We start from the raw sequence: 27409 nt of genomic DNA, 5'->3' as shown, positions 1-27409 counted from the left end.
AACACCCGATTTTGACGATTAAATCTCTTACGAGTAAAATAAAAAGAAAAAGAAAAAGAAAAAAAAAAGGACAAAGAAACAAAAACTGGCACTTCATTTAATTTTGCTTTTTGCAAACAATCGTGGTGTTTTCAAATATATTTTCCGTTCCGATACCTGTATATCCATTTCCCGATCTTAGGGTTTTAGCTTCACTTTCACACTCTTCTCCTCTTTTAGTAGATCAAAATGTTGTATTTCAACCGAATTTGAAGCTGCTATTACTCAAATTTTCGACAGATTTTGTTTCAGAGGTATCAATTTCTATTTTTGATTTTTATTTGTTTTTCTCTTTCTGTATGGACCGTCGAAATCTCAATTGAATGATTTTTTTCTTCAAAGTTAATTTGATAGATTGTTATTTTTATTAATGTCTGTTCTTAATTTGAAAAACCCTTTAATTGTATCAAAAATTTGTCAACTTGTATGTTTAATTTGGTATTTGATTTATATTGTGAAAATGAGGTAATTGGGGGTTGTTGAAGATGTTTTCAGTCTGCAATTTCGTGATTTATTGTTTGTCGAATTGAATTTTGGGGAGCAGGAGATGTCTCGGGCCGAGGAGCTATGGGAGAGGTTGGTTAGGGCAGCTTTGAGGAGTGCTAGGAGTGGTGCAGATGCTCATGGGAGACACACAACTGGGATTGCGGGCAATGTGCCGTCTTCGCTTGGTAATAGTAGACTTATTGATGATATACTCAGAACTGCTGATGAAATTCAAGCTGAAGATCCTAATGTTGCTCGAATACGTAATGTTCCGATTCTGTTTTAGGCTTTGCTTCCATATAAATTTTATTGAATTTTTGGTGGTTCTTCGAAATATTGTGTATGGGTTTTTGATATTATATTGTTTTCTCTTGTAGTTTGTGAACATGCATACTCCATGGCTCAGAATCTTGATCCTAATAGTGAGGGAAGAGGTGTTATGCAATTCAAGACTGGTTTAATGTCTGTGATCAAGGTATTACTTCCTCCGTCTTTTTAATTTGGGAAGAAAAAGAAGCAATATATGCTAAAAACTCTCTTACTATATACTTCGTATTTTACTTTGCTCTATCAGCAATTGCGTATACTAGATTGCAAGCAGTATTCTTTTGGTATTACTGTGCCTTTTTATATGTTAAAAATGTGGGTTAGCTGCCTTATGCAGTGTGCTTGAATGTGCTGTGGATATGATAATACATCCTACTAGACTTGGCCTGTTACACAACTAATAACTTGGGTAAAGATGTGAAATTGTGAATGCTGGGGTTAGAATGACTATCTTCTAGGGTTTCTGTAATGTTGTTGTGTTGTTTGCGTCCAAGATTTATATATTGTATCTAGATGATGCTCGGATGTGGATACATATATTTGGATAGTACTGTTGAGTAAATAGCCTGGCACCAAAGTCATACTTCTGTCAGATTAATGCCACACTTCCCACATTATTATTCTTATTTTTTTGCTTCTTAGGAGACATTTACATTTTTCTTTCTCTTGCTAAAAATCTTCATTTGGGATTTATATCTGTGCAGCAAAAGTTAGCAAAGAGAGAAGTTGGAAGTATAGATAGAAGCCAAGATATTGCTCGTTTGCAGGAATTCTACCGGAAATATAGACAGATGAATAATGTGGATCAGCTATTGGAAGATGAAATGAAGCTTCGGGAATCGGGAGCTTTTACTGGGAATCTTGGAGAGTATGCTCTTCTGCCCGACCTGATTTTTCTTCTTCTCTGGCTTCTTTTATATCCCTCTCTGCTTTCTGTTTATTTTTTAACAGTATGTGCTAAATTCATCAAGTACAAACTTGCATTTATACCTTATTTTTTTAAAATATTAACTATAATTGACCGTAAGCACACTTGTGCTTGATGGATGATCACATAATTTACCTTTAGGAGTTTTCAAGCTGAACATATATACAGCGATGTGATTTCTACCAATTGGGCTAAACATGGAAGAATAACATTCCATCTACTGTGGCATAACATGTATAAAAACTAGGTCTATTACTGAGCAAAAGCCAATGCAGTTATTGCATGACTAAATGTTGAGGTCATAAAGTTTGAAAATATATGCAAGGTTTTACATGCATATTCTCTATATCCTCCAAAATTTTGGAGATGGTTGAATTGTTTACTTGGGGATATGTCTAATCCTCCTGACATATTGTGCCATTAAAGTATGTTCTGTGTGTAACAGTGTTTGTGTACAACGTACTTGTGACTATAATATAAAAACTTCATTTTTCAATTGAAGTGTATTTTATAGTCTTTATCTAATGCTGTCAAACTTACTTGTACATCATTATCGAATGCAGTGTTTTTCATTATTTTAATTTTTTTTTTCCTGGAAATTTCAATGAACAGTTTTAATATTGAATTATGATGGATTAATTTCAACATATTTAATGTTACTAGGTGCTTGTGTCGAATACTTTAACATTTTTTTTTTCTAATAACAGGTTGGAAAGGAAAACGAGAAAAAGAAAACGGATTTTTGCTACTCTAAAAGTGTTGGGTGAAGTACTTGAACAAATGACTAGCGAGGTTTCTCCCGAAGAAGCTGAAACATTGATTCCAGAAGAGGTCAGATATGAATAATTGTTTTTTATTTGTTGTTGTATAACTTAATTTATTTTTTCCTATGAGGTTTTAATTTTTATTTGTAGCCATGTTGTAATTTTTTGAAGTATCTAACTTTTTTTACCAAGCATCTTTTTTCTACCTTGTCATTTTTTTCTTCTGCATTTTCTGTGCCTATCTTTCTACCGTCTCTGACTAACTTTGCCGAAGAAGTCCAGTGATCTAGGGGTGTAACTAAGGTAATAGCATATTAATTATTAATCTCAGCCTTGGTTAAAGCTTGTCGTGTTTTGTTATTTTAAACTTTAAACTGATACCATTCTTGAACAGTTTATAAACATTGTTTGACAAGCCACTCATTTATGAATATATTGTTGCTCATTGAGAAATGCTCATTCATCCTTTATCATATTTATGGAGTGTGTTGTATTCTTTTGGAAAGATTGTTACCTTACATATTAGTTATATTTGGTCGGTCTATCTAATTATTCCTCTGCCCCCAGATTTAAGTTTCGTTTTCTCTTGGACACATGTTATTAGGAAGGAAGTTGTACTGGATTCATGTTCAGGTGAATAATAAATAGAAGTTAGTGGGTTCTTTTATTATTTTATTATCATATTATATTATATGGACCTAACTCTAACTTTTTTGAGAACCGGAGGAAGGATTCTTTGTAAACTAAATTTGATTTTGGTTTAGGGCAAAAGTTATGTTTTCTTACTGTTGCAACTTGCCTTGTGTTTATTCCTTCTTGTTTTATGTTGATGTGATCACTCAGACACTAATTGATATTGTTTTTGCCCCTAATTCTGTAGATGGGTTACAATCTCTTTGGTGTATTTTTGATTCAATTCCTTAACCATACTATTTACAGGCTGTAAAATGATATTTATGGAAGAAATGAAGTTTTTTTAATTTTGGCTTATAATTAATCCTATTTTGTTTTTTCCTGCCAGCTTAAGCGGGTTATGGAGTCAGATGCAGCTATGACCGAGGATTTGATTGGTTACAATATTATTCCGCTGGATACTACAAGCACATCAAACAGGATCGTCAATTTCCCTGAGGTCTGTTGGTGAAAAAGACTGAGTTATCTCATGATGATACTCTCATCAAGATACAGCTTTGACTTGGGTGCTTTGTTTATTCATTTTGACTTTGTATCAGGTGAAAGCAGCTGTGTCTGCTTTGAAGGACATGCAAGGTCTACCAGAATTGCCAGTTGATTTTGTGTCTCCTGTCAGAGGCCCTGATATGCTTGACTTTCTGCAATTTGTTTTTGGGTTTCAGGTCTGAATTAGATTACTTTTTTTTTTTTTTCCTCCTTTCCTTTTCCCGTAACCGAACATTGTTTGCTGGTATTATATATCTGTTTCATGGATTATAAACAAAGTGTTTTTGTGCTGACTAAGGTCAATATCCTTTTTTATTTTTTTATTTATTTTTGTCTATTATCTGAAATGTTCTATTGTGTATTCAAATATCATCGTATGACATAGGAAATTTTAACTACACTTTCACTATCGTGTGTGATCTGGACACAATATTTTGGAACTGAGAGACAAGATCTTTCAGAATATAATTTTTAGTCACAAGTGTTTGTTGGTTAATGTTGTGATCTTTGGCTTGTTGCTTCTTTGTTTGTTTAAGTTAGGATTGACTCATATTCAGTGTGAGTGGTACACTAGTTTACTATTTTGCTCTTTCGAGTTCTTATGGTCGTCATCTTATGTACCTTTTTGCTTTCTATATTTGGAGAGAGAAACTAAAAAGATAGAAAAGAGTTAGTATTTTGTGTTTGGTTGATCTTACTCTTTTTAGTACAGTATCTTTATCTTATTTTTTGCTGGCCATGTACTTATTTATTGCCAGTTCAGCATTCAACTGCTATATGCTACAATGATGCTGTTAATACTTTGATTCTTTTGCTGAATTTTGTTCTTCTGATTATTTTACAGTTGTTTGAGTACATTAATTCCTTGCCTAGCATTAGCTTCTCATGATACATTCTTGTGTTTACCCTTGTATCAACTGGCAGAAGGACAATGTTTCCAATCAGCGGGAGCATATAATTCTTCTCCTTGTAAATGAGCAATCTCGGCTTCGAATTCCTGAAGAAATTGATCCGGTTGGTACTTTCAGTTCTTTTGATGTGGATTGTTGGCTTGTTTGTGTTACGGCTGTGTAATTCTTAATTGGGCAGGTAGCAATGTGTTTCTGATCGGAAATATTTTTTATACATGTATGTTGTTATAGTTATTATACTTTAGTATGATAAAATTGTGTGTTATTTAATTTCTGTTTATAGGTTTAGATACGATATAGATGTTTTGTCATTTTTTTTCCTGCTGCATATTATAGGGTGGCCTTTTGTGTTCAAAACCTAGTATGATTTTATCTTTGTCATTAGCTACTAAGTACAGCTATTCCTATACTAATTAAGCTAAATTGAGTTGCTTTTACATTTGTTTTGTGTTAGAAATTGGACGAGGCTGCTGTACAGACTGTATTTTTAAAGTCCCTAGACAACTATATCAAATGGTGTAACTACTTGAATCTTCAGCCAGTTTGGAGCAGGTATGAAGTCTAACTTAATTTTATAGATCATGATGTATTTATTTTGTCAGATACATACATTTTTTTAGTATTACTGGTGTCCGTGTAATTTATTGCGTTGTATGTATTGCCTCTCCGATTGAGCAGTGTATAAATAGTTGCGCCTGACCTGGGCCATTTGCCTCTTTTTAGTCTGGTGAGATGATTTTGATACGAACATAAGTTTTTTCCATAGACCTTTTATTAATGATTCCCCCCTTCAATAAGGTGCTGGGAAATCCCTTTCAACTTGGTGTGCCTAGAGCCTTTTTTTATACGTTGCCTTTGAGATCAAACATCTTCTAGGTTATTTTTCTTACTTTGTGTATGTGGGGGCAAAATTAACCTTGTAATTGGAAATTTTGGCTGTGCAGTTTGGAGTCCCTTCGCAAGGATAAGAAGTTGTTGTTTGTGTCATTGTTTTACCTAATTTGGGGTGAAGCTGCAAATGTTCGCTTCCTTCCAGAGTGTTTATGCTACATATTTCATCATGTAAGTCAACTTAAGAAGAACGTTTATTTTATTCTTCAAATTTGAATTGATCTTTGAAATAGCCTTAGCTGTTCGAGGCTGGTACATACTTGCAGTTATTTTGTCTGGTGATTTGACAGTGTGAATTGGATGTTTTAACATATCGGTTACATTCACTTTGAAATTTATTGTTCCAGTAAATGCACATAGAAAAATGTTATACTCGATGATGTTTTCATGTATTGTCATTCTACTTCTTTTTTTTTTTTTTTTTTTAATTAATAAGTGTAATTCTTTTTGTCTGAGGATGAAACCTTCCTTAGTATCAGAAATATTTTTTGTCCCCTTTGCATTTCTGAGAACTCCTTCCAAATGTGGTGTATTTTAGCTCATTTTGAAATGTCTTATGTGTTGAAATTTCTTCAGATGGCCAGAGAATTGGGTGAGATACTGAGGCAGCAAGATTTGAAGCAAGCTGATAGCTGCAGAATTGGTGATAGCGTCTCGTTCTTGGAGAGGGTGATATCTCCTTTATATGATGTGGTTGCAGCGGTAGGTGCTTTGTTCCATGTTCATCTTTTGTTTCTAGTTTGATCATGTAGAACATAGACCATTAGCAGTTTGTAAGACTCAATGTGTCGTGAATTATATATGGATTGACCAAAGCTATTAACCTTGGATTCATATGTTTGCCATAGCCTTTTTGAGTAACTTAACTTATTTAGATGAAAAAATAGGATTGTTTGATATTGGCATAAATCGGGATCCTCCTTATGGCAATTGTCCATGTATATTCTGACCTTTGCAAGAGTTATACCTATGTGGACCTTTCAAGATCTTAATGCAGTAGCTATGGTTTTGAGTCAGACACTGAGAATGTCTAGTAGCACTACTTATGTTGATGTTAAAGGAACTGAAAGCCATAAAATCCTGTGGCCATCAGAGTAACTTGCCATAAAAATATTCTTTCTAATATATTGATATAAGAGGTCTTTTGTTGTCTATATGCTACTATCTTTTTGGTTTGTCTGTAGGAGGCTTCTAACAACAACAATGGACGAGCACCTCACTCTAAGTGGAGGAATTATGATGATTTTAATGAATATTTTTGGTAAGGGCTCTTGAATGCACATTTCATTGAAATGAATTGGCGATAGGATTAATGTTGCTCTTCTTTACACTCATTAAACATGTGTGTTATCTTTTAGGTCAATTCATTGCTTTGAGCTTAGCTGGCCTTGGCGTACAAGCTCAGCATTTTTTTTGAAGCCCGAAACCAAGTCTAAAGTAACATTTATTTACTGTTTATGCAATCCTTTTATTTATTTTATCTACTTGTTATGTTCCTTGTCAAAAGCTCCTGTTTGAGGTTTCCTCTGGTTCTTTGTCCATATGATTTCTTTCTTCTTCTTGAGCTGGAAGGCATACAGTCCATACAATTTTTGAAATAATATCCTGATGGTACAGTGGCTTCATCGGGTTCATTTACCCTAAGGGTGATTGATTTGGGGAAGGGAAAAGGGAAAGAGTTTTAGATGCTGTTTGTTTTAGAAATATAATAAAAAGTTATCCCTAATTTACAACCACCATTACACTTTTCTTTACAACCACCATCACTACCCCTGCGTGTAGTTTACACAACCACTCATTTGTTGTTATCTTTACCTTCACCGTCGTTGCTTCTCCCGTTGTCATTGATAACTCTCTTTCTCTTACATCTGGATGTTGGATGGTGGTTTGGTGAAATTTCGTGAAACTTAGGGTTGATTTTCGGGTGGGTAGTGTGGTGTTTGGGTGGCTATAAGTGGTTTTTTTAGATAGACGGGGGTGGGTTTTTAGTGGTTGGCAGTGGTTTTTGAGGTAGGAGGGTTGGTATTCAGGTAGTTGGTTAGGTTTTTTGTGGATAGTGGGTAGTTTTCAGTGGTGGGTGTGATTGTCAAGGTGGGCGTTGGTTTACCATGTGGATGGTGCTGGTGAGTGCTTGGTAATGGGGTGGTATGCTGGTTGTTGGTGAGGTGCTGTCGGGCAATGGTGAGATGTATAGGGTGGTCAGCAATGGTTGACCATGTTGAGGCTCGGGTTTGGAATGTACAGGGAAGTGGGGGAAACAAAGTGGTAAATGGGTTGATTAAAAAGGCTTAACAAACACCGTTACAGGAGTCAATGTGGTTGTTTCCCTTATCCTTACTTGAATACCTCACACACACACACACACACACACACACACACACACACACACACACACACACACCCACCCAAAAAAAAGTTATTTTTCTTAAGCACTGTTTGTTTTGATTGCCTTCCGTGCAATAAAGCGTGGCTTCCTAACTTTTAGTTTAGGTTTTGTATGTTGTCTTGATGTCCCATCTAGGACAGTAATAATTTTGTTTGAGTCATTTAATAATATTTTAATGAGCAAGGCTATAAAGTTATGTTTTTATTTATTCCTGGTCTTATGTAGTCCCTTGTCCCATCATGTTGTAGCATTTGTTGAGGTCTGGTGGAGGAAAGCGTCAGGGAAAAACATCCTTTGTTGAACATCGTACGTTCTGGCATTTGTACCATAGTTTCCATCGCCTCTGGATATTCCTTGTCATGATGTTTCAGGTACTCTGTGCTTTATAGCTTCAAAATCTATATATTGATCTGGTAATGCTTGTCTCATCCTTGATTTCCTTGCTTTATAGTGGTTGTTGCTTATTTGCTTTTGCTTGTTATTGTGAATCATCACATCTCCAGTGTCTTGGAGATAATCGGTGTTTAATTTCCTTAAAAGAGAATGATAAGATGCATTATGTAACACCATGTACTATCATCAACCTTACCATCACAATACCTTTAATATTTTTCCTTGTCATGTTATTAAAGAGAGCTGTGTAGTGTGTGCAGAGCCTTGCCTTTGCTCTGACGAAGAGGTTGCCTTAGATTTTTGATAAGAAACACAATGACCCTTCTGCTATTTTCTGATAAAAGAAGTGTTTTTAAAGGAGTTTTTTGGATTTGACCATTATAAGCGTTGTTGTTTGGAAGCATCTTTTTCAACCGCACCTGTGTATGTGGAATCCCAACAGGAAAGGGTAATATAAAGTCAATTTTTTGGGTGATATTAATTTTGGAAAGAGTCATTTGGGTGATATGGTAGTCGCACTCGTCCACTATTTTAATTTTTTGGGTGATATGGTAGTCAATAACAATCTTGTATTTTGTTGAATGAGCTTCCAATATAAAGATATTAAAATGGGAGAAAATTTTTCTGCGGCCAACAATTCCATATTTGAATTGTAACATGTTTGTTTTTTTTTTCCTTCCCTTTATGGTTATGGTCTAGATTTTCATTCTTAGCACTAAAGACTCTTCCCAAATTTATACCAAGATTACTGTGATTCCATTTGTTACAAACCGTTGTAACAATGTGGTAGAAAGTCTGCTATGCAGAAAGAACAGTAAGGAGGGAAAAAATGGCGCCTAGTAGAGATGGAAAAAAAAAAAAAAGATTGGTTTGTAACCCAATTTTCTGCCACCTAGATATGGTAGCATCATCTTTTTTTTTGGTTATCATTTGGGCAGTTGCTTTCCTATATGGCACTGGTTCGGGGTTTATGATATTGATGGTGAAAGGTATGGTGTAGGGATAGGTAGGATAGAGAGTTAAATTGTTTGAAATTACCTTACTAGATTGATATACGTTAGGGTTTTAAGAATGTGTAGAAAAAATACTGAAATTGGTAAATCAAATTTGGAATAAACCAGTAAAAAAATGATTGTATTGATGATTATCATGGTGGAAGTCTCTGATGGCAAACTGGCCAGCATTCGAGTGTTTAGTGTTCTCCCAACTAACAGTCTCTCTCTCTGATTAATATTCAACCTACTTTTCCTCTCTTGAACAGGCTATATATAAAGAGCTATTTTTTTAGTAGAACCAACTAGTTTATTATTCAAGGCTTCAAGCCACTAATAGACGATTTATAATGCAACTACCTAAAGTGTCCCACCTGTTAATACTGATGCTTAGCACAATGCCAAATTTTAAGTTTGGATTAGGGATTTACTCAAATGAATTGAGTTTTAAAGGATGAAAATGCACATTGCAACTTTTTTTTTTTAATTTTTATTTGAATGAGCTGAATGAGTTTTCCGTCAATGAACTCAATCTGGGCTCTTGATTGCCGCTTTTTTTTTTTTATGGTTCAGAATTAGCAAAATATATAAGTGCACCCAACTGAGCTAGTTATATATGGATTTGTGATCCTTTAGGCTTACAATTTAACAAATCTATTATTAGTTTCTTTCTAGTTGTGTATCTATGGCTGATGTACATGTCTTGTGAAATTTTGTTTTTCATTACCTGATTCAATTTTTTTTTCCAGGCTATGATTATTATTGGTTTTAATGGTGGGCATATTGATTCAACGACTGTCAAACAAGTTCTTAGTCTTGGGCCAACCTTTGTTGTTATGAAATTGATCGAGAGTGAGATCCTTTCTTCTTTTGATCTTATTGATTTTCAGCTGGAATATCTTGTGTTGATGCGTTTGCAATTTAGTCTTAAAAATGCCATTTCTTGATAGGTGTTTTGGACATTCTCATGATGTATGGAGCATATTCAAAAACACGTCACTCAGCTGTTTCTAGAGTATTTCTTCGATTTTTGTGGTTTGCTTTTGCTTCAGCAGTCATAACATTCCTCTATGTGTAGGTTCCTGCTACACCCTCTTGCTGAATTGTAGCTGTTATTGAAGATTTTATAGTCTCTTCTAATATCAGCCATGCTTAGCACTAATAGGTTTTGAATTTGCTCAACGGTGGTTGCAGGAAGTCTCTTCAAGGGGAGGCAACTATTTACAGAATCTATGTCATTTTGATTGGCATATATGCTGGTTTCCAGCTCTTCATTAGTTTCCTCATGAGGATACCAGCCTGCCATCGGCTTGCTGATCAAGGTGATCGCTTTGCTGTTATCAGCTTCCTCAAATGGATGCGTCAGGTTTGTGTTTTTGTCAGTTTTGTAGGGTTTGCTGTCTTATTTTGTTTCTTTTAGTTTTAGGTTGCTGCTTGTTTGCTGATATATTAATCACCTTTTTCTTGTCTTGCAGGAACGACATTATGTTGGCCGTGGAATGTATGAGAGGACATCCGACTTTGCCAAGTAAATCCTCAATCTCTTCTTTTGTCGCTGACATCCCCTGCTGGCTGTGGTTCCATTGTCAAATCATAGGAGCACCATCATTGTACTCTTATTATTATTTTTTTTTTTAAATTTTATTTTATATTCTCATGTCTATAACTAAGATAATGCATGGATATTGTTTCATTGAGATTCATTTTCCAATTATTCTGATAATGGGGTTACAAGTATTTTTTTAATGGTAAAAGCCCCTTTGCACATTATGTTGACTTTTAGAAGGCTTTAAGAGATAGTGAAAATTGCTTGATGATTGTCCTCTCTTGCTTGAGACTATTATAGTGCTCATCTGAATCGATGTGTAGCTTTGGAGATTATAGGTCTGCCTTGGTATCTCATCTCATTTGAAATAAAACTTATGTTTTACACTTGATATATTTGATGCAGGTATATGTTTTTCTGGCTTATTGTCTTAGCTGGAAAATTTTCATTTGGGTATTTTGTTCAGGTAAGTAAAATCACAATTCTGATTTCAATACTTTCTCCACTGTCATATTACTCATATATTTGTGCTATCAGAACAATCTTAATGGTGGAGTCTTAGGCTCTGTTTCTTAGCTTATTTAATTAGTTTCAACAAAAACCAAGTCTAGTTAAGTTAAATTTAGCAAAATCAAGGTGAGAGAACTAAGCTTCAGCCAATAAAAATTTGGATGTGATTATGATTTTTTTTTCCTTATCAGATTCGTCCGTTGGTTAAGCCCACAAGGATCATAGTCAATGCAAACAATATACGATATTCTTGGCATGATTTTGTATCACAAAGTAAGTTAAAATTTATTGTTTGTGTATCAGTGTATCACATGTTTTTTATTGCTTGGCGGCATGATTTTTATTTTTCTATAGTGAATGGGTCCAATCTTTATGTCCCCAACTACCCATGTCTTTGCTATTTACGTGGTTTTTAGTTGAATATCATGCTGAATTTTATACTAACCTAAATGCTGCTGTAGAATCTAATTTGAAAAATTAGAATGATATGTTTAGTTCTTAATTCAAATATATTGGAGTAATTAAAATTGCTGGTGTTGTAAGCTTATGTTTGTGGCGTACGGGAAAGTTTGAATGAAAAGAAGAAATAAAACCAAATTAGTTTGATAAAAATATGTGATAAATTGATCTTGGGCCTATAGTCTGAAATTGGGATTATATGTCTTGGTAGAGTGTTATACGACGGACTAGAAATTTTGTCCTTCAATGCAAATTTATTATTTTTGGTAATCTTGGCTATAAATTAGGAATTTTGATGTCTAATTTTTATGCTACAAGATAACGCTTCTTGCTGGTTTTAAAGCTTTTGCTGTGGATTTGATGTTTGGTTTTGCAGATAACCACAATGCTTTAACAGTCCTCAGTGTATGGGCACCTGTATTTTGTGTGAGTTATCTTGACTAATCCCGCTTCCTTTCCTCCTCGTTTTTGCATTTTTTTTCAGCCCTACATTAACATGTTTGCTGCTATATTATATTGTATAATCTTTCCATGAACCATTAAACTAAAAAGGTAATGTGTTATTTAGTTGTTTAATGTTTTTTTTTATCCATTTTTATCTGTTTCAGATATATCTATTGGACATCTATGTGTTTTATACCGTAGTATCTGCTATTTGGGGATTTTTGTTGGGGGCAAGAGATAGGCTTGGGGAGGTGAGCTACTTTCCAACTATCATTGTACTTCCTTTTCAACTCGTAGGAATCAGATTGCAAGTTTTCATCATCTGTAACATTTCAGATAAGATCATTGGAAGCCCTTCACCAGCTATTTGAGCAGTTTCCAAAAGCATTTATAGATAAACTTTATGCTTTACCTTATAAAAGGTTTTCCGCCTTTTTTTCTTCCCTTTTTAATAAAGCTCTGTTCTCTTAATATTTTGATATTTCCTTTAGCTGCCTTTTCAGTTCCTGGCATCTGAGTATCTGCTTTTATATGCAGGGTTCCAGAGCATGCAGCTGGTCAGGTTGGTTTAGTGAACAGCTGATTACCTTCCTTTCACTTGGCATCTTAGTTTGGAATGTTAATAATTATCTTCAACTTATGCTAACTAATTTGATTGTCAAGTTATTGTGGTTGGCTGCAACTGTTTAGCCAATTATATTTAGTGCAAGAACCCAAAGTCACCAAATAGCTTACTCGTTTGATCATCTGTCAAAACAAGGTCATTGAATCGAGCAAGGAAGATGCGGCTAGATTTTCACCCTTCTGGAATGAAATTATAAGAAATCTACGTGAAGAAGATTATGTCACCAACTTGTGCGTATCTTTAATGTCTCCTACTCTGCTTGTTACAGTATTTCAATTTTCATTCTTACCATACTAAACTGTTATTTATGGCCTGAGGTGCATCCCTGTCTTTTATTACTTCCTCTCTGATTTAGATCCATCTGGTTATTTTTATTAGGGAAATGGAGTTGCTTCTCATGCCTAAAAATAGTGGAAGTTTGCCCTTAGTTCAATGGCCTCTCTTTCTTCTTGCTAGCAAGGTTTCTGGTTTTCTGTCAAAACTTTATTTTTTTTATTCAATGTTGCTTTTGTATATTACTGAAAGTATCTTCTTTTTTTTGGTTGCTGTACTTGTTTTTGCAAGATATTTCTTGCACGAGATATTGCGGCAGAAAGTAGAGATTCCCAAGATGAGCTTTGGGAAAGGATCTGGAGAGATGAGTATATGAAATATGCTGTTCTGGAGTGCTATCATTCCATAAAGCTTATTCTGATGGAAATCCTGGAGGAGCATGGAAGAAAATGGTTTGTGGTTATATAGAAATCTCCTGCAGACAACGAAAATGTTTATCGCAAAGCTTGATGTTTATGTGTAGAAACTTGGAGGATCCAAGCCAATGACTTGTTTGACTTACTGCAGGGTGGAGAAGGTGTATGAGGATATTGAAGCATCGATAGCCAAGAAGTCTTTCCATATTGACTTAGAATTGAGCAAGATGTCTCTGGTTATTCAGAAAGTCACAGCCCTTATGGGAGTGTTGGTATGTGTACTCTTTCCTTTTGGCTTATTTGTGTGGTTTGGAGTATTTAAGTTAATTGGCTTTTGAACGTTGAATACTAGGATAAAATCAATAATTTAAGTTAGTGCTTTATTGATCTTATCCTTGTATTTTGGCTTTTTGGATGTCAGAAATTGTGCACTTACTGTCTTACTGTATGATTTTGTATATTCTGTGGTTATCAGAATTTGACCTCCTTCGGTGGTCTTATCTAGTATAGTATAGTTGTTAACGTTCCTTGTTAAAGTAATACTGATGCAGTGCTATGAGGTTTATTGTAAACCCAGTAGCATGAGGCACCAGATATGTTCATGATTAATCGTTTGCCAGATTTATGGTTTAAAACTCTTAGTAATGGTACTACGGTAATACGCATTAGGGCTCTCCGTGTCATGTCTCTTCCAACGGGCAAGCATTAAGCTGAGTTCCCTTTGATATTGGACTTTGTGAACCTGTTATGTTTTAACAGCTATAGTTGTGTTGATAGTTGATACTTGGTTTATATATCTGTGATAATGAGACTTAAAAGACATTGCTTTCTCAAAATTTTAAGGTATCTAATCAGCTAGGTAACCAAGTGCAATTTGGCATAGTGGCATAGTGGCATAGTGCTGTTTGCCTGTTTTTTGTTCTAATATTAAAATATGGTTCTCTTTTTCTCAAGGTTGGAGGAGCATATGGGGTTTATACACAAGTGTGCATATTCTTATGCTTTTAATGTTCTCCGGTCTCTGACTTGCTTTGGTTATGCTTCTTGTGAAACAGAAAGGTTCCGGGACAACAGATCTTGAGAAGGGTGCTGTTAAAGCCATTCAAGATCTCTACGATGTCATACATTATGATGTACTGGTAGTGAGCATGGGGTTAGTCTTTGCCCACTCAAACTTCATAGGATTCATCACATGCTTCTCCTTTTATCGTCACGTCTCCTTAATCTTAAGATGTAGGTACATACTGTGTGCTGAATGTCGTATTATGTTTGTATCCACAGGGACCATATGCAGACATGGAGTGTGCTTTCAAAAGCACGGGCGGAAGGTAGTTTATTTTCGAAGTTGAAGTGGCCTAAAGATCCTGAATTGGTATGGTCATTTTTTTACTACCTTTTTTTTTATTTATCACTATATTTGTATATTGTTGCATTTAAGTGATATTCAATCTACAGAAAGCCCAAATCAAAAGGCTGTATTCGCTTTTGACAATCAAAGATTCTGCATCAAGCATACCAAAAAATCTTGAGGCTCGAAGAAGACTTCAATTTTTTACAAATTCCTTGTTTATGGACATACCTCCAGCAAAAGTTGTGCGTGAGATGATGTCCTTCAGGTGACAAAGATGCCTTGATATATTACTGCCAATATTAATGGTTTTGTCTTAAGCTGAACGGTGGGAACTGAACGTCTTTTAATGGCTTTGCAGCGTATTCACTCCTTACTATTCAGAGACGGTGCTATACAGTTTGAATGAACTGCGGAAGAAAAACGAGGATGGAATATCACTTTTGTTTTACCTTCAGAAAATCTATCCAGGTCGGTTTATGTACCGTTATGAGAAGATACTATGGTAGTTGTTTATCTTACAAGGGGTTCCTTTCCATTTGCATAACAAACAACAAATAATTGTAGCACTTTATATTACCCTTTCTCCTTCCTATTATTTCCATTCTATTTCCTTTCCAATATACATACCAAACATGCACTAAAATGACTTTTTTGGCAAGAATAGATACAGCAAAGATATTTCACAGGTTCAATTGTGAACAAGTGTGTAGTCAAGTCCAAGATCATCTATGGCAGTTTTGCTAATTAAAGGTGTTGTGGAAAAGTGTCCTCTAGGTAGCTAGGTGAACTATGTTGTTGAAAGTCTGGAGGCTTAGGCAAGAATTTTTTGTTATGTCATAGATAAATATTAAAAGATCTTTTTTTGTTGGATGGCAGTTGGAAATTATGGTCTCCAATTAATCTAGAATGCCTGGTTTGGCTGAATTGTGCTGTGGGGACTGGCCTTGTGTTTTTAATATTTTCGATTAGTTTTATAAAATGTCACCATCCTTTTTTAATGCATGAAGTGAAGGCTTGGTCAATGGTGATCATATACCTTCTATACCAAGTTGTTTTTGTATTTCCTAATAAACGGGAAGTGGTAAAAGCTTAATGCATGAAGCTGATTCCAAAGAGAGACTGATGACAATAGCTTTAAGGCTAAATGTATTATATTTGTTGTAGTTTAATATTACTTTTCAAAATGTCCAATAACCAAACCTACCCTATCATTTTTAGACTAAGCAAATATTTCTCTTCACATAGGAATTTTGTTGGAAGAGGAGCATCTCCTTGGGGTACATATTCTCCTGATTTCTGGCAGTATTAAAGACTAGTTTCCACTTGGATTAATCCGTGGAGGAACTTTTATGTATTGCTCACGTTTTGGGCACATCTCTTCTTTCAATACCATGTCAAGCTTTGAGCTGTCATAGTAACTGTGTTTTGGTTTTAAAAGTCTTTCCACTTTAAATTCTACCCCTCTTACTTGGTTTGAATTTAGGCTTCATCGGTGCTTAGGATGAGGTGTTTAGTTATGTATCTATTGCTTGAGAGGACAAATATAATTCTTGGTTCTTTACCATCAGTTGGATGTTCAGTGCATTATGCTTTGTATGGTCCCTATGGGGCATCCTTGTATTGTCATTAGTCCTTCATAAAAATTTGTATCTGATTATCACTAATAAATTAGATTTAATATTTGGTGCAGCTTTTGAAATAAAGTTTATAATTAAATTAAGCATTTATCCTTTGAGTTACAATTACTTTATATAAACATATGCCCTGTGCTGCACAGATGAATGGAAGAATTTTCTTGCTCGAATTGGGCGTGATGAAAATGCACAGGAAACAGATTTTTTTGATAGTCCTAATGATATTGAAGAACTCCGTTTTTGGGCATCTTACCGTGGGCAAACATTAGCAAGAACTGGTATGAGTGTTTTTTTATTTTTATTATTATTATTATTTTTTTTCATGTCTAGCCATTTGATTGTCATGCTGTTTAAAATTTTGAATATCTCCTTTTGGTACAAAATTACAACTTGCTTTGTTGACAATCGTTTATTTTATTTTTTTTATAACAAAATATATAATGTTTATAAATTATATGCAATATATTAAACAGCTATATAATTTCTAAGTGTGAAACTGTATTTACAATATTAGGTCATTACAGTGAAAATATGCAAAACGAAGGTTGCCAAACTGAAATTTTTTCCATACCTTAGTGGACACAATTTCAGCTGGGCTTTCATGTACTATTTTTGTTGTTTTGATTTACATGTTTTAATGACCATCGCTCATGGGTATCAGTGTTTTTACATTTGTCTGAAATTGCAGTTCGTGGAATGATGTACTACCGTAAAGCCCTCATGCTACAGACCTATTTGGAGAGGATTGCTGCTGGAGGTGTGTAATCTTTGATTACTGGTGTTTACTTTTTCTTTTTTGCTCAAAAAATTAATCAATTGTTTTGACATTGAAATGCAGATCTGGAGGTTCCAATATCAGGAAACGATGTACTTAATATCCAGGGTTTTGAGTTATCTCCTGAAGCACGTGCTCAGGCTGATTTAAAGTTCACATATGTAGTTACATGCCAAATATATGGAAAACAGAAAGAAGAGGGAAAGCCTGAGGCTGCGGATATTTCTTTGCTCATGCAAAGGTAGTTATTAAGTTTGTCTGTATTGTCACCTTTTCACCTATCTTCTATATCCATTCCATTCTTTGACATGTTAATGATCTGTATTGCTTGCTTGTGATCTAGAAATGAAGCTCTTCGGGTTGCTTTTATTGATGTTGTTGAAACTATGAAGGATGGGAAAGTGCAGACCGAGTACTACTCCAAACTTGTAAAGGCTGACATCAATGGACAAGATAAGGTGATTTTTTTTCTTCCCTGTGCTGTAGCATGCTAGGTTCATTACGCGTAGGAATGCTGTGTTGTATAGTTTCTTTAGTCTGCTTTCAAATTTTGTGATTTAACTCAATATTAGTCTCACTTGATATTTAAAAATTCATCCTCATGTCAGATAATGCATTGGAATTCAATCTTATTTATGACAAAAAGGTTGAGCTTTCTCCCTGGAATTTTGTGTTTAGTTTCATTCATATATGTTTCCATGTGTATATACATAGTATATATTTCATTCTAAACCGAATTCTGATGTGTTAGAGCGTTGGAGACCATATGTGGTTATATTGTCAAATGTGAACACTTGTGAAACTTGTGCTTTTGGTTTTCTTTCCCAATTTTATTACATGTAGATTGTAGCTTCACTGTATACTGTGATGCTCCGATTCTAGTGCATTCTCTTCCCTTCTATCTCTTTTATGTAATGCAACATTTATTTGGAAGTCTGTGTTGTATGTGTCCAAGACATTATTGTCTTCTCTTGTTTACGTTCTTTCTCTAGTACCAATTAACAAAGTAAGAGATTTATTTTGCAGGAAATCTACTCTGTTAAGCTACCAGGAAATCCTAAACTTGGTGAAGGAAAGCCCGAGAATCAAAATCATGCTGTTATCTTTACTCGTGGACAAGCAGTACAGACTATTGATATGAATCAGGCAAGTATTATATATATATATATATATATATATATATATATATATATATATATATATATATATATATATATATATATAAACACACCATAAAAGGAAGGTTTTAGTGTTGAAAATTGTACTGTTACTTTTAATTAAAGCACATGGTTCACTTGATAATACTCCTAAGTGAGTCCTAACAACCTTTTAACCCCATTTTATGTGTATTATAACATGTGTGGTCCACTTTTCTTAAATTCCGTGATAAAGTGTGTTGCAACTATAAAGAAACGGAGGAAGTATATATGTTCAAAAAGCAATCTGATTTTGTTGTTATTAGCTTGGGCTTATGGAGGGATTTTATGCTGTTGTTAAATTATACTTATTGCTGCTTGATATGTATGCTGCATGTTGATTTTTCAAAGAGCACGATTTTGCCTGCAAAAGAAAATTTGATACTGTTTCAATACATTTATCACTTGATGATTGGTTCTTTTAATTTTTCATTTGAGGCTTTTTCTCAGTTGCTTTGAATGATGTTTTAGGATAACTATTTTGAAGAGGCTTTGAAGATGAGAAACCTTCTCGAAGAATTCAATCTTGATCATGGACTTCGTGCCCCCACTATTCTTGGTGTTAGAGAACATGTTTTTACCGGAAGGTACCCTCTTTTAAAACACTGACAAATTTATGTTTACTTATGATATATGCTTATGTACCAGTATATATGCTTCATAATAAACCACTTTGTCCATTTTAATGCAGTGTTTCTTCATTAGCTTCATTCATGTCCAATCAAGAAGCCAGCTTTGTAACTCTTGGACAACGAGTTCTTGCTAACCCTTTGAAGTAAGTTTGTCCTGTAATACTTGGAGGTTATTTTGCAAATATTTTATTATTTATTTATTTATTTATTTATTTTTATATTTTTTCCCGACTTAATTAAATATGTTTTTGATGTTCTTAAAGTTAAGTGTTGCAAATTTCGCAGGGTCCGAATGCATTATGGACATCCAGACGTTTTTGATAGAGTTTTCCATATAACACGTGGTGGTATAAGCAAGGCCTCTCGCGTTATAAACATTAGTGAAGACATATTTTCTGGTAGGTTGTTCTGACAAAAAATACATGCATTTTCTTTGTCTTTTACTGTAATTCTACTCCCTTCGTTTCGCATTAGTTGCAACACTAACCATTTTCGGCCGTTTCGCATTAGTTGCAACATTGCCATTTTTGGCCGTTTCATATAAGTTGCAACACTGCTATATTTGGAAAGGACGCACCATTACTTTATAATTTCTCTCTCCCACTAACCCCACTTTTACAAATGTTTTATTAATTCTTTTTCCTACCAACCCCACTCACACTACTTTTTTTTTTTTTTTTTTTTACTATTTCTATCTCTTACTAACAATACTTCATGTTATAAGCTTATAAGCCTAGTCTATAATTTTCTTAAACTATGAGCCAAGCCTACTATTGCAACTAATGCGAAACGGAGGGAGTATCAAACTAGTCTGTTCAGTATGTTTGATGCCATAAAAGAATATTGAATAATATAGTTTTTGAAAAAAGTTTGCCATTCTCTTGATCTCATGTCTCGTTACTTTGCCAATTTACCTTGCTAGTCCTTTGTCTCCCTTTCCCGTTTTCACTTTTCTTTTCCTTTGAGGCTATAATCAACCTCTTCGACATTCTTGAGTAAACCTATTGAGCCTTTCTGGCTCTTAATAATTGTATGATATGCCATATCTTATGTATTACGCCATCATAATGTTTGTTTTCAAACCCTGTGATAATTTAAGGGGTATCACACTGATATATTATACTCACTAAATTAGTACTATAGGTCTGTTTGATACACTTTACAATTAGAGATATCTCTTTGCCAGGACCTCGTGGCTTTTGGACGCTTTTTTATCAAGCCTGAGTCTTTTTTGTTCTATATATTTCATAATCCTGCATAAAAATGTTTGTGAGCGAAGAACATGATAAATCATATCTCATCTAGCTTGAGTCTTCTTTGTTCATTTGATTTTAGAAACTTGCAAAAAAATGTTTGTCAAATAAGAATATGATGGTTATAAATCCGAATCTGCAATGCAGGATTCAATTCAACTTTAAGACAGGGGAACATTACCCATCATGAGTACATTCAGGTATAATTTAAAGTTACTTGCATACTTTTGAAACATCATCTCTAACTGTAGTTTACAGGTTGGTAAAGGACGGGATGTAGGGCTCAACCAGATTGCACTATTCGAAGGAAAAGTTGCTGGTGGAAATGGTGAACAAGTTCTTAGTAGGGATGTTTACCGGCTAGGGCAGCTTTTTGATTTCTTCAGAATGATGTCATTCTACTACACAACTGTTGGTTATTACTTTTGTACAATGGTACGGCTCCATTTATCAATGTAGAATTTACTGCCAGTATCACTTTTACTATCTGTAGGAATGCATAAAAGATATGAAACTGAGATTCGAGTCAAAATAGTGCTTTCAATTTCTTGCATTAAAATTGGTACGGAATCATTAATTCTGTGGCATATTTGTTTTGTATCCCTAAGAATGGGATTCTTGTCGCTAGCAATATTATTCCGACTCCAGATTTGGACGTGTGTTCTTGTCCAAATTTTAAAATTGGCCAGCTGAAAACTTTGCATTTTTTCTTTTTTCCAAAAAGAAGTGTGAAGTTCCATACTCATGTAGTCATGTTGAATGTTGAGTGTACTCTTGTACCTTAGGGGGTCCAATAATGAGTATCTTTTGAGTGATTTATCTGACTAGCGTCTCTTAATACAAAGCTTCTTTTGGTTTTTGCGCGGGAATTAAGAAAGTTGTAAATGCTGTAAAACTAATGATTAAAAATAAATATGTGCATGTGGGGTTAGAGAGAGATACTGAGATAGAGATAAAGAAAAAGTATTTAGGAATAATTGAAAAGATAGAGAGAGAAAGTGTTGGAAATTGATGTTAAAAGTACAAAAAAGTAAAGCAAAAAAGATAACTCATCTAAAAGAGGGTAATAATGTCAAGAAATACAACCTTTAAATAAGAGGAGGTGTATTTTGGTTTATTCAAAAAGGAAATGAGGCTTTGTATTAGTGGATGGAGGGAGTAGTATATATCCTTAATCTTAATTTCAATAGAAATTACTTTGTTTAAAACTCTGCCTGCATTTGCTGCAAAGAAATCAAATGTAACATTTTGTTGATGCTTTTATGATTATTTTGCTGCCATCTGTTAATGTGTATGTCTAGTTGTATCGAATGGGTGCTTATTAGCGTGGTAACCTGCGTACTTGTTTTTAATATTGGCTCAATGCTTATTTGCACGAATCTCCAATGGTTTCTCTGGCCTTTTTAATTTCACGAGGTGCTGTCTAATACTTGTTTAACCCTTGTTGTACTTGTAAAATTTGCATGTAACTAAGCTATCACTTTTTATTTTCTTGCAGTTGACGGTGCTGACTGTGTATATATTTCTTTATGGGAAATCATATCTGGTACGTTGAGTATCCTGCTAGCAAATTTACAGTGTGCCTGCACTTTTTTTTTTCCTAGCTGAAAATGATAATTAAGATAAATATATATTATCAGATGAACTGACTTATGCAAATACTGTAGTGTTTTTCTCTCTGTCTCTCTTTTTTTTTTTTTCAAATTTTTTATTTTATTTTATTTATTTATTTATTTATTATTTTTTTTTTTTATATCTAGTCCAGTACACTCAAAGCCTAAGCATGTGGCTTTTTCTTTGCTTGCTCACTCATTTTCCCTTGGTGGGACTTTTGCTCAATTTTGTTGCAGGCGTTGTCAGGAGTTGGTGAGACAATCCAAGATCAAGCTCGTATCTCACAGAATACTGCACTTGGTGCAGCCCTTAATACCCAGTTCCTTATTCAGATTGGGATCTTTACTGCTATCCCAATGATTCTTGGATTCATTCTGGAACAAGGGTTTTTTAGGGTATGTTTTTGGAACTTGACCTGATTTTGTTTTTTGATGTGTCTCCATACCTCAGACAGCAAAATATTTGTTAGGAAGTGTATGATTGATTACAATGATCTATGATATGCACTTTTTATTTTGAGAATGATAAGAATTCTTTGTTTATGTCTTGTTAGGAAGTGTATTAGCATATTTTAGATACAATAATATTGTGCAAAACATTTTAATAATGTGAAAATCCATTATAGGTTTAGTTAGATTGTAGATGTTTCATGTGTGCAATATTGGATGTTACATCTAAATTTTATGATTTTGACAAAGTTTAATTTACGGTGTAATCAATTATGCTGAGTTATATTATTTATATGCTATGCAAGTACCTTCTCCTGCTTTAGTGAGGAAATGATGTGGTGGTTAATTGCAGCCAGAACTCAATATTGGTGAGGTTTTTGAAGTAACTTTTGGGGTACAAATTCATCCCAGTGGTAAATACTAAATAATCACCAAAAAGTTCATGAAGGTTTGTACAAAAGTGCATGCTGTGAACTTCCTCACAAAAAAATGGAAAAAAAAAAAAAAATCATACAGGCCCCATGTCTTTTAATTCTGATTTTTATAATTATGTGTGAGAAATATTGTGGGTTATTGGGGAAATATTCTGGTGAGGAGATTTTTTGTTTATTTCATTGGTGGGATAAAAAAAATCTTTTACAAAAAATCTGATGTGGAGCAGAGGGAAATGTAGAGTGTTGCGGGAATTTTTTTTCTTTCACCATTGAGATGCTCTATGTACAAAATCTACCAACTACGTTCATATGTTTGCTCTTGGTGATCCCGATATTTCGGTATTTTTGTTTGATCATAACTTCCGTAATGTCAGTGTGACTATTAAGCTTTATTTATACTGATGTGGATATTTGAACATGAATAGAAGAAAATAGCACTTGATTTGTTTTTTCAACTGCTCTTTTAATGGTTTAATGCCTAAATTGTCTGTCCAGTTTGCAATTTTAATGATTAAGCAATAATTGTGCTATGCTATTCTCTTTGAGTTGTTATTGATTGTCAGCTGTAATTTCCTTTCATGTTGAAGATCAATGGAGATTCAGAATCTAGTCATAATCTTTCCTTTATTTATTTTATTTTTATTGCAGGCCATTGTGAATTTTATCACTATGCAATTTCAACTTTGTTCTGTCTTTTTCACCTTTTCTTTGGGAACAAGAACACATTATTTCGGTCGGACCATTCTCCATGGTGGTGCACGGGTTTGTCAACCTTCCTACCTTATACTTCCTCCCTTTTTAAATACATGCAATTATTTGACTTTGACTTATGCACTATTCAAAATATCATATTTTTCTTAGGATATAATTAGGGATATCAGTGGTCGAATTTATTGGCCAGTGTAAAAGTCAAAGTGGTTAGTGTATTTAGAAACAGAAGAGTATTAAAGTGATTTTATCAAGAATTGTGTCATTTGATGTTTAATAATTGTTTGTTTAACAGTACCAAGCAACTGGGAGGGGTTTTGTTGTCCGTCATATAAAATTCAGTGAAAACTACCGGCTCTACTCTCGGAGTCATTTTGTCAAAGGGTACATCCTCTTTTATCTTTGTTGTAGCTTGTATTGTAACATGAAGATTGTTTTTGAGTTGTATACTTTTTGATGTAGGCTTGAGGTTGTCCTTTTGTTGATAGTATTTCTTGCATATGGTTATAATGATGGTGGCGCGATAGGCTACATTCTTCTCTCAGTCAGCAGTTGGTTTATGGCCCTTTCATGGCTCTTTGCTCCCTACCTGTTTAATCCATCTGGTTTCGAGTGGCAGAAGTAAGAAATAATGAGTTCAAGCTACTTAGCTACAAATCTACAATTGTCATTTTCAATTGATATTTAAGTGTTATGATGCATGGAAGACTCCCAGTCTAATTCATGTTTTTCCTTTTGCTTTATAGGATTGTGGAGGACTTTCGGGATTGGACCAATTGGCTTCTTTATAGAGGTGGTATTGGAGTTAAGGGTGAGGAAAGTTGGGAAGCTTGGTGGGAAGAGGAATTGGTGATTTTTCTACTTATTAATTTCTGGCATAGAATTCTAATGCTTTTACTTCTTGTCTGCATGCTTTGGTGGGAAGAGGAATTGGACCAATCCTTCTGATGTTATTGCCCTTTTGGCTATCTTTCGCTTTCTTCATGTCTGCGTCTTTTGCTAGGGCCAGCATTCTATGTAATCGTCAGCAGCTAGCCCTTACATTTGCAGCCTGATACAGCATCGTTTTTTTTTTTTTTTTTTCCTTTCTCTCTTTGTGGAACAGCACCTTGTTTTTCTCCTTCTGCAAACCTCTTGTAATTATCCCTCCGCCCCAGATTATTTTTTACATATTCCTTTTTTACTTGTCCCAAATTTGTTTTTTACACTTCCTTTTTAAGAAAGATTCCACTATTATTTTATCACCTCTCTTGTCACTACCAAAAAGTTAAGGCCCACTCTCTCACACATACAGTATAAAAATATACCACTATCTTCTATCAAATATAGTTTTTCAATAAAATAATAGCCCACTATCACCTATCACATCTGCTTTTCCAATAAACTAACAATTGATATCAAACAACTTATCACCTAAAATATGTGCTATGATAAGTGTAAAAACTAATATGGAACGGAGGGAGTATCTATTTTGTCCTTTGTCATTTTAAGCAGCATTCGGTTACAGAATCTCTAAACCACCAAATGAGCCTTCAGGGATCTTTTTTTAATTTTTTTTAATTTTCACTTACTTTTATTTTATTTTAAGTTTCTCTGCCCTCTACTATATTCTAGACTTTCCTGACTTAAAAAAGTGGTTAAATTTGCTTATTTTCTGAACTATTATTTTGTTGAGACAGTGGCTCCTTAGGTGCACAAAAACAACTCAAATTACCCTGCATCAAATCGTTCAACCACATTACTATGGACACCTTCTGTGGAAAATGACCTCAGGAAATTAGTTCCTCTTTTGTTGCATTCTTGCCTTTCTTGGAAGTTGGAACTAAAAGATTGTTTTGGTAGGGGCATATTCGGACTTTTGGTGGGAGGATAGCAGAGACAATTTTAAGCCTGAGGTTTATCGTCTTCCAGTATGGCATTGTATATAAGCTACAAGTACAAGGGACCAATACTTCTTTAGCGGTAAGAACTCAACTTGTCTCCTAATTATATCTCTCTTTGCTTAGTGGTTCCTGTCACCTGCTTCCATCTGCATGCAAAAAGTTCTATTATTTCATTGTGGGTAATGATTTTTTTAAAAGAGATGCTAGTCTTTTACTCCTTCCTAAAGAACACTGCTACTGTTTGAGATCTATTTCAAGGTCTTAATTAACCTGTTTGTTGTATCTTCAGTCGATCCATAGTTGGTATTGCATGTTGAGATGAGCATTTTATATGGATTCCCAATTTAATATGTACTTTATATCATCTAGTAAATGTCTAGATCATTCTGTTGTTCGTTAAATATGAGTGTTTCTGTATGGTGCACTGATCTTTTTTTTTCATAGTGGGTTTTGTTTTTTCTCTAGGGGAAGTCTATCACTCCTTCCTAAAGGACAATGCTATGTTTTGAGATCTATTGCAAGGTTTTTAATTTATCTGTATGTTGTATCATAGTTGGTGGTTCATGTTGAGATCCTTCCTCATGGACATTGCTATGTTTTTAGATCTATTGCAAGGTGTTAATTAATCTGTATGTTGTATCATAGTTGGTGGTCATGTTAGATGAGGATTTTGTTTGGATAACTAATATAATATGGACTTTTTATCCTCTTTTAGATGTCTAGATCACTCTGCTGTTTGTCAAATAAGAGAGTTGCTATTTGGCGGAAGAATGTGCTGATTTTTTTTTTTTTTTCCCCCCCACAGATATATGGCTTTTCGTGGGCAGCTCTGGCTGGCCTTATAATTCTTTTCAAGGTTTGATTTATAGAATTGGAAGGCTAATAATGTTATGTTGGTAATCCCAATTGATTTAGTAAGTGAATCTACTTTGAATCTGTGCTTCAGGTTTTCACTTTCAGCCAGAAGGCATCGGTGAACTTTCAACTGATATTGCGTTTTGTCCAAGGGCTTACATTCTTGATTGCGTTAGCTGGTATAGCTGTGGCTATTGTACTTACAGATCTATCGGTTTCTGACATATTTGCCTGTATCTTAGCCTTTATTCCTACTGGTTGGATGATTCTTTCGGTGAGTTTCATGTTTAACTCTACATCATTGCTATTACATTTCTCCCTTTTTCAAAATTTTCAGCCCCTTCCCCTAACAAAGTGTCGTGCTATCTTCAAGTTGGCTTTGTATAAAGAGTTTGCATGTTGTAGAAGTAAATATGTGCAGTGTCTTGTTTTCTCATATAGCCTTCCATTTTGCATTTATACTTAAATTCTCACATGTTTATGTTGTTTGGGTGGTGATATTTTCTTCACTAATTTTCTTTAAAATTACCAGATTGCGATAGCCTGGAAACCGTATGTCAAAAGGTTGGGGCTGTGGAAGTCCATCCGGTCACTTGCGCGTCTTTACGATGCTGGAATGGGCATGCTTATTTTCATTCCTATCGCATTTTTCTCGTGGTTTCCCTTTGTGTCCACATTCCAAACAAGGCTCATGTTCAATCAAGCATTCAGCCGAGGGTTAGAGATATCCCTTATCCTTGCCGGAAACAACCCCAACACTGCACTATAATTTTCAGTCGTTGCACTTGTGATTGTATGTTGAGGCATCCCCTTGAACTTTTTTTACTGTCTAGGGTATAGCCATTGTATTTTACTCTTGTTTGAGAGAATTGGGGCACTGAGCTTGCCCCTCGTGCCTGTATATTTTGCCAGATCTAATTAGCCGGTTGTAATTTTGTTAGGACTGTAATTCGTAATCTTGTTTTCTTGCAAAAAAATATTACATAGGAAATTTTGTTGCTAGTACTCGTATTTTTCTACTGAAGCAACCTGCGATTCCATTGCTATAGTTGTGAC

At 34.5% G+C, this 27409-nt stretch overlaps 1 protein-coding gene across 2 annotated transcripts; it reads left to right on the top strand.

The window, feature by feature from the left end:
• Positions 1-71: 71 nt before the first annotated feature.
• LOC145604584 (callose synthase 9-like) lies at positions 72-27358 on the top strand. 2 transcript variants are annotated; one of them, XM_081660471.1, is made up of 52 exons: positions 74-293; positions 584-788; positions 903-1000; positions 1557-1720; positions 2488-2611; positions 3566-3676; positions 3777-3899; positions 4648-4737; positions 5089-5186; positions 5579-5696; positions 6102-6227; positions 6710-6786; positions 6884-6962; positions 8160-8282; positions 10046-10148; positions 10247-10370; positions 10491-10662; positions 10772-10824; positions 11248-11308; positions 11544-11625; positions 12188-12237; positions 12420-12506; positions 12592-12677; positions 12793-12817; positions 13016-13110; positions 13259-13340; positions 13445-13605; positions 13721-13841; positions 14625-14722; positions 14851-14941; positions 15025-15185; positions 15279-15388; positions 16698-16832; positions 17243-17311; positions 17393-17570; positions 17673-17787; positions 18356-18475; positions 18997-19112; positions 19217-19300; positions 19443-19555; positions 20558-20610; positions 20669-20845; positions 21909-21956; positions 22261-22419; positions 23556-23669; positions 23911-23999; positions 24078-24236; positions 24362-24464; positions 25458-25577; positions 26304-26354; positions 26445-26627; positions 26886-27358. In XM_081660471.1, exons 2-52 carry the CDS (start codon positions 587-589, stop codon positions 27120-27122), a joined length of 5718 nt encoding a protein of 1905 aa, XP_081516597.1. In that variant the 5' UTR covers positions 74-293; positions 584-586; the 3' UTR covers positions 27123-27358. The 2 variants fall into 2 exon arrangements, with proteins under 2 accessions (XP_081516598.1, XP_081516597.1); XM_081660472.1 differs by lacking the exons at positions 25458-25577; positions 26304-26354; positions 26445-26627; positions 26886-27358 and adding an exon at positions 25295-25448 and having other exon boundaries at positions 72-293.
• The last annotated feature ends 51 nt before the right edge of the window (positions 27359-27409 follow it).

Source organism: Chenopodium album, chromosome 22 (assembly GCF_948465745.1).
Source record: "Chenopodium album chromosome 22, dcCheAlbu1.1, whole genome shotgun sequence".
Taxonomy (NCBI): Eukaryota; Viridiplantae; Streptophyta; class Magnoliopsida; order Caryophyllales; family Amaranthaceae; genus Chenopodium; species Chenopodium album.
This window is presented reverse-complemented; position numbering and strand designations above follow the sequence as displayed.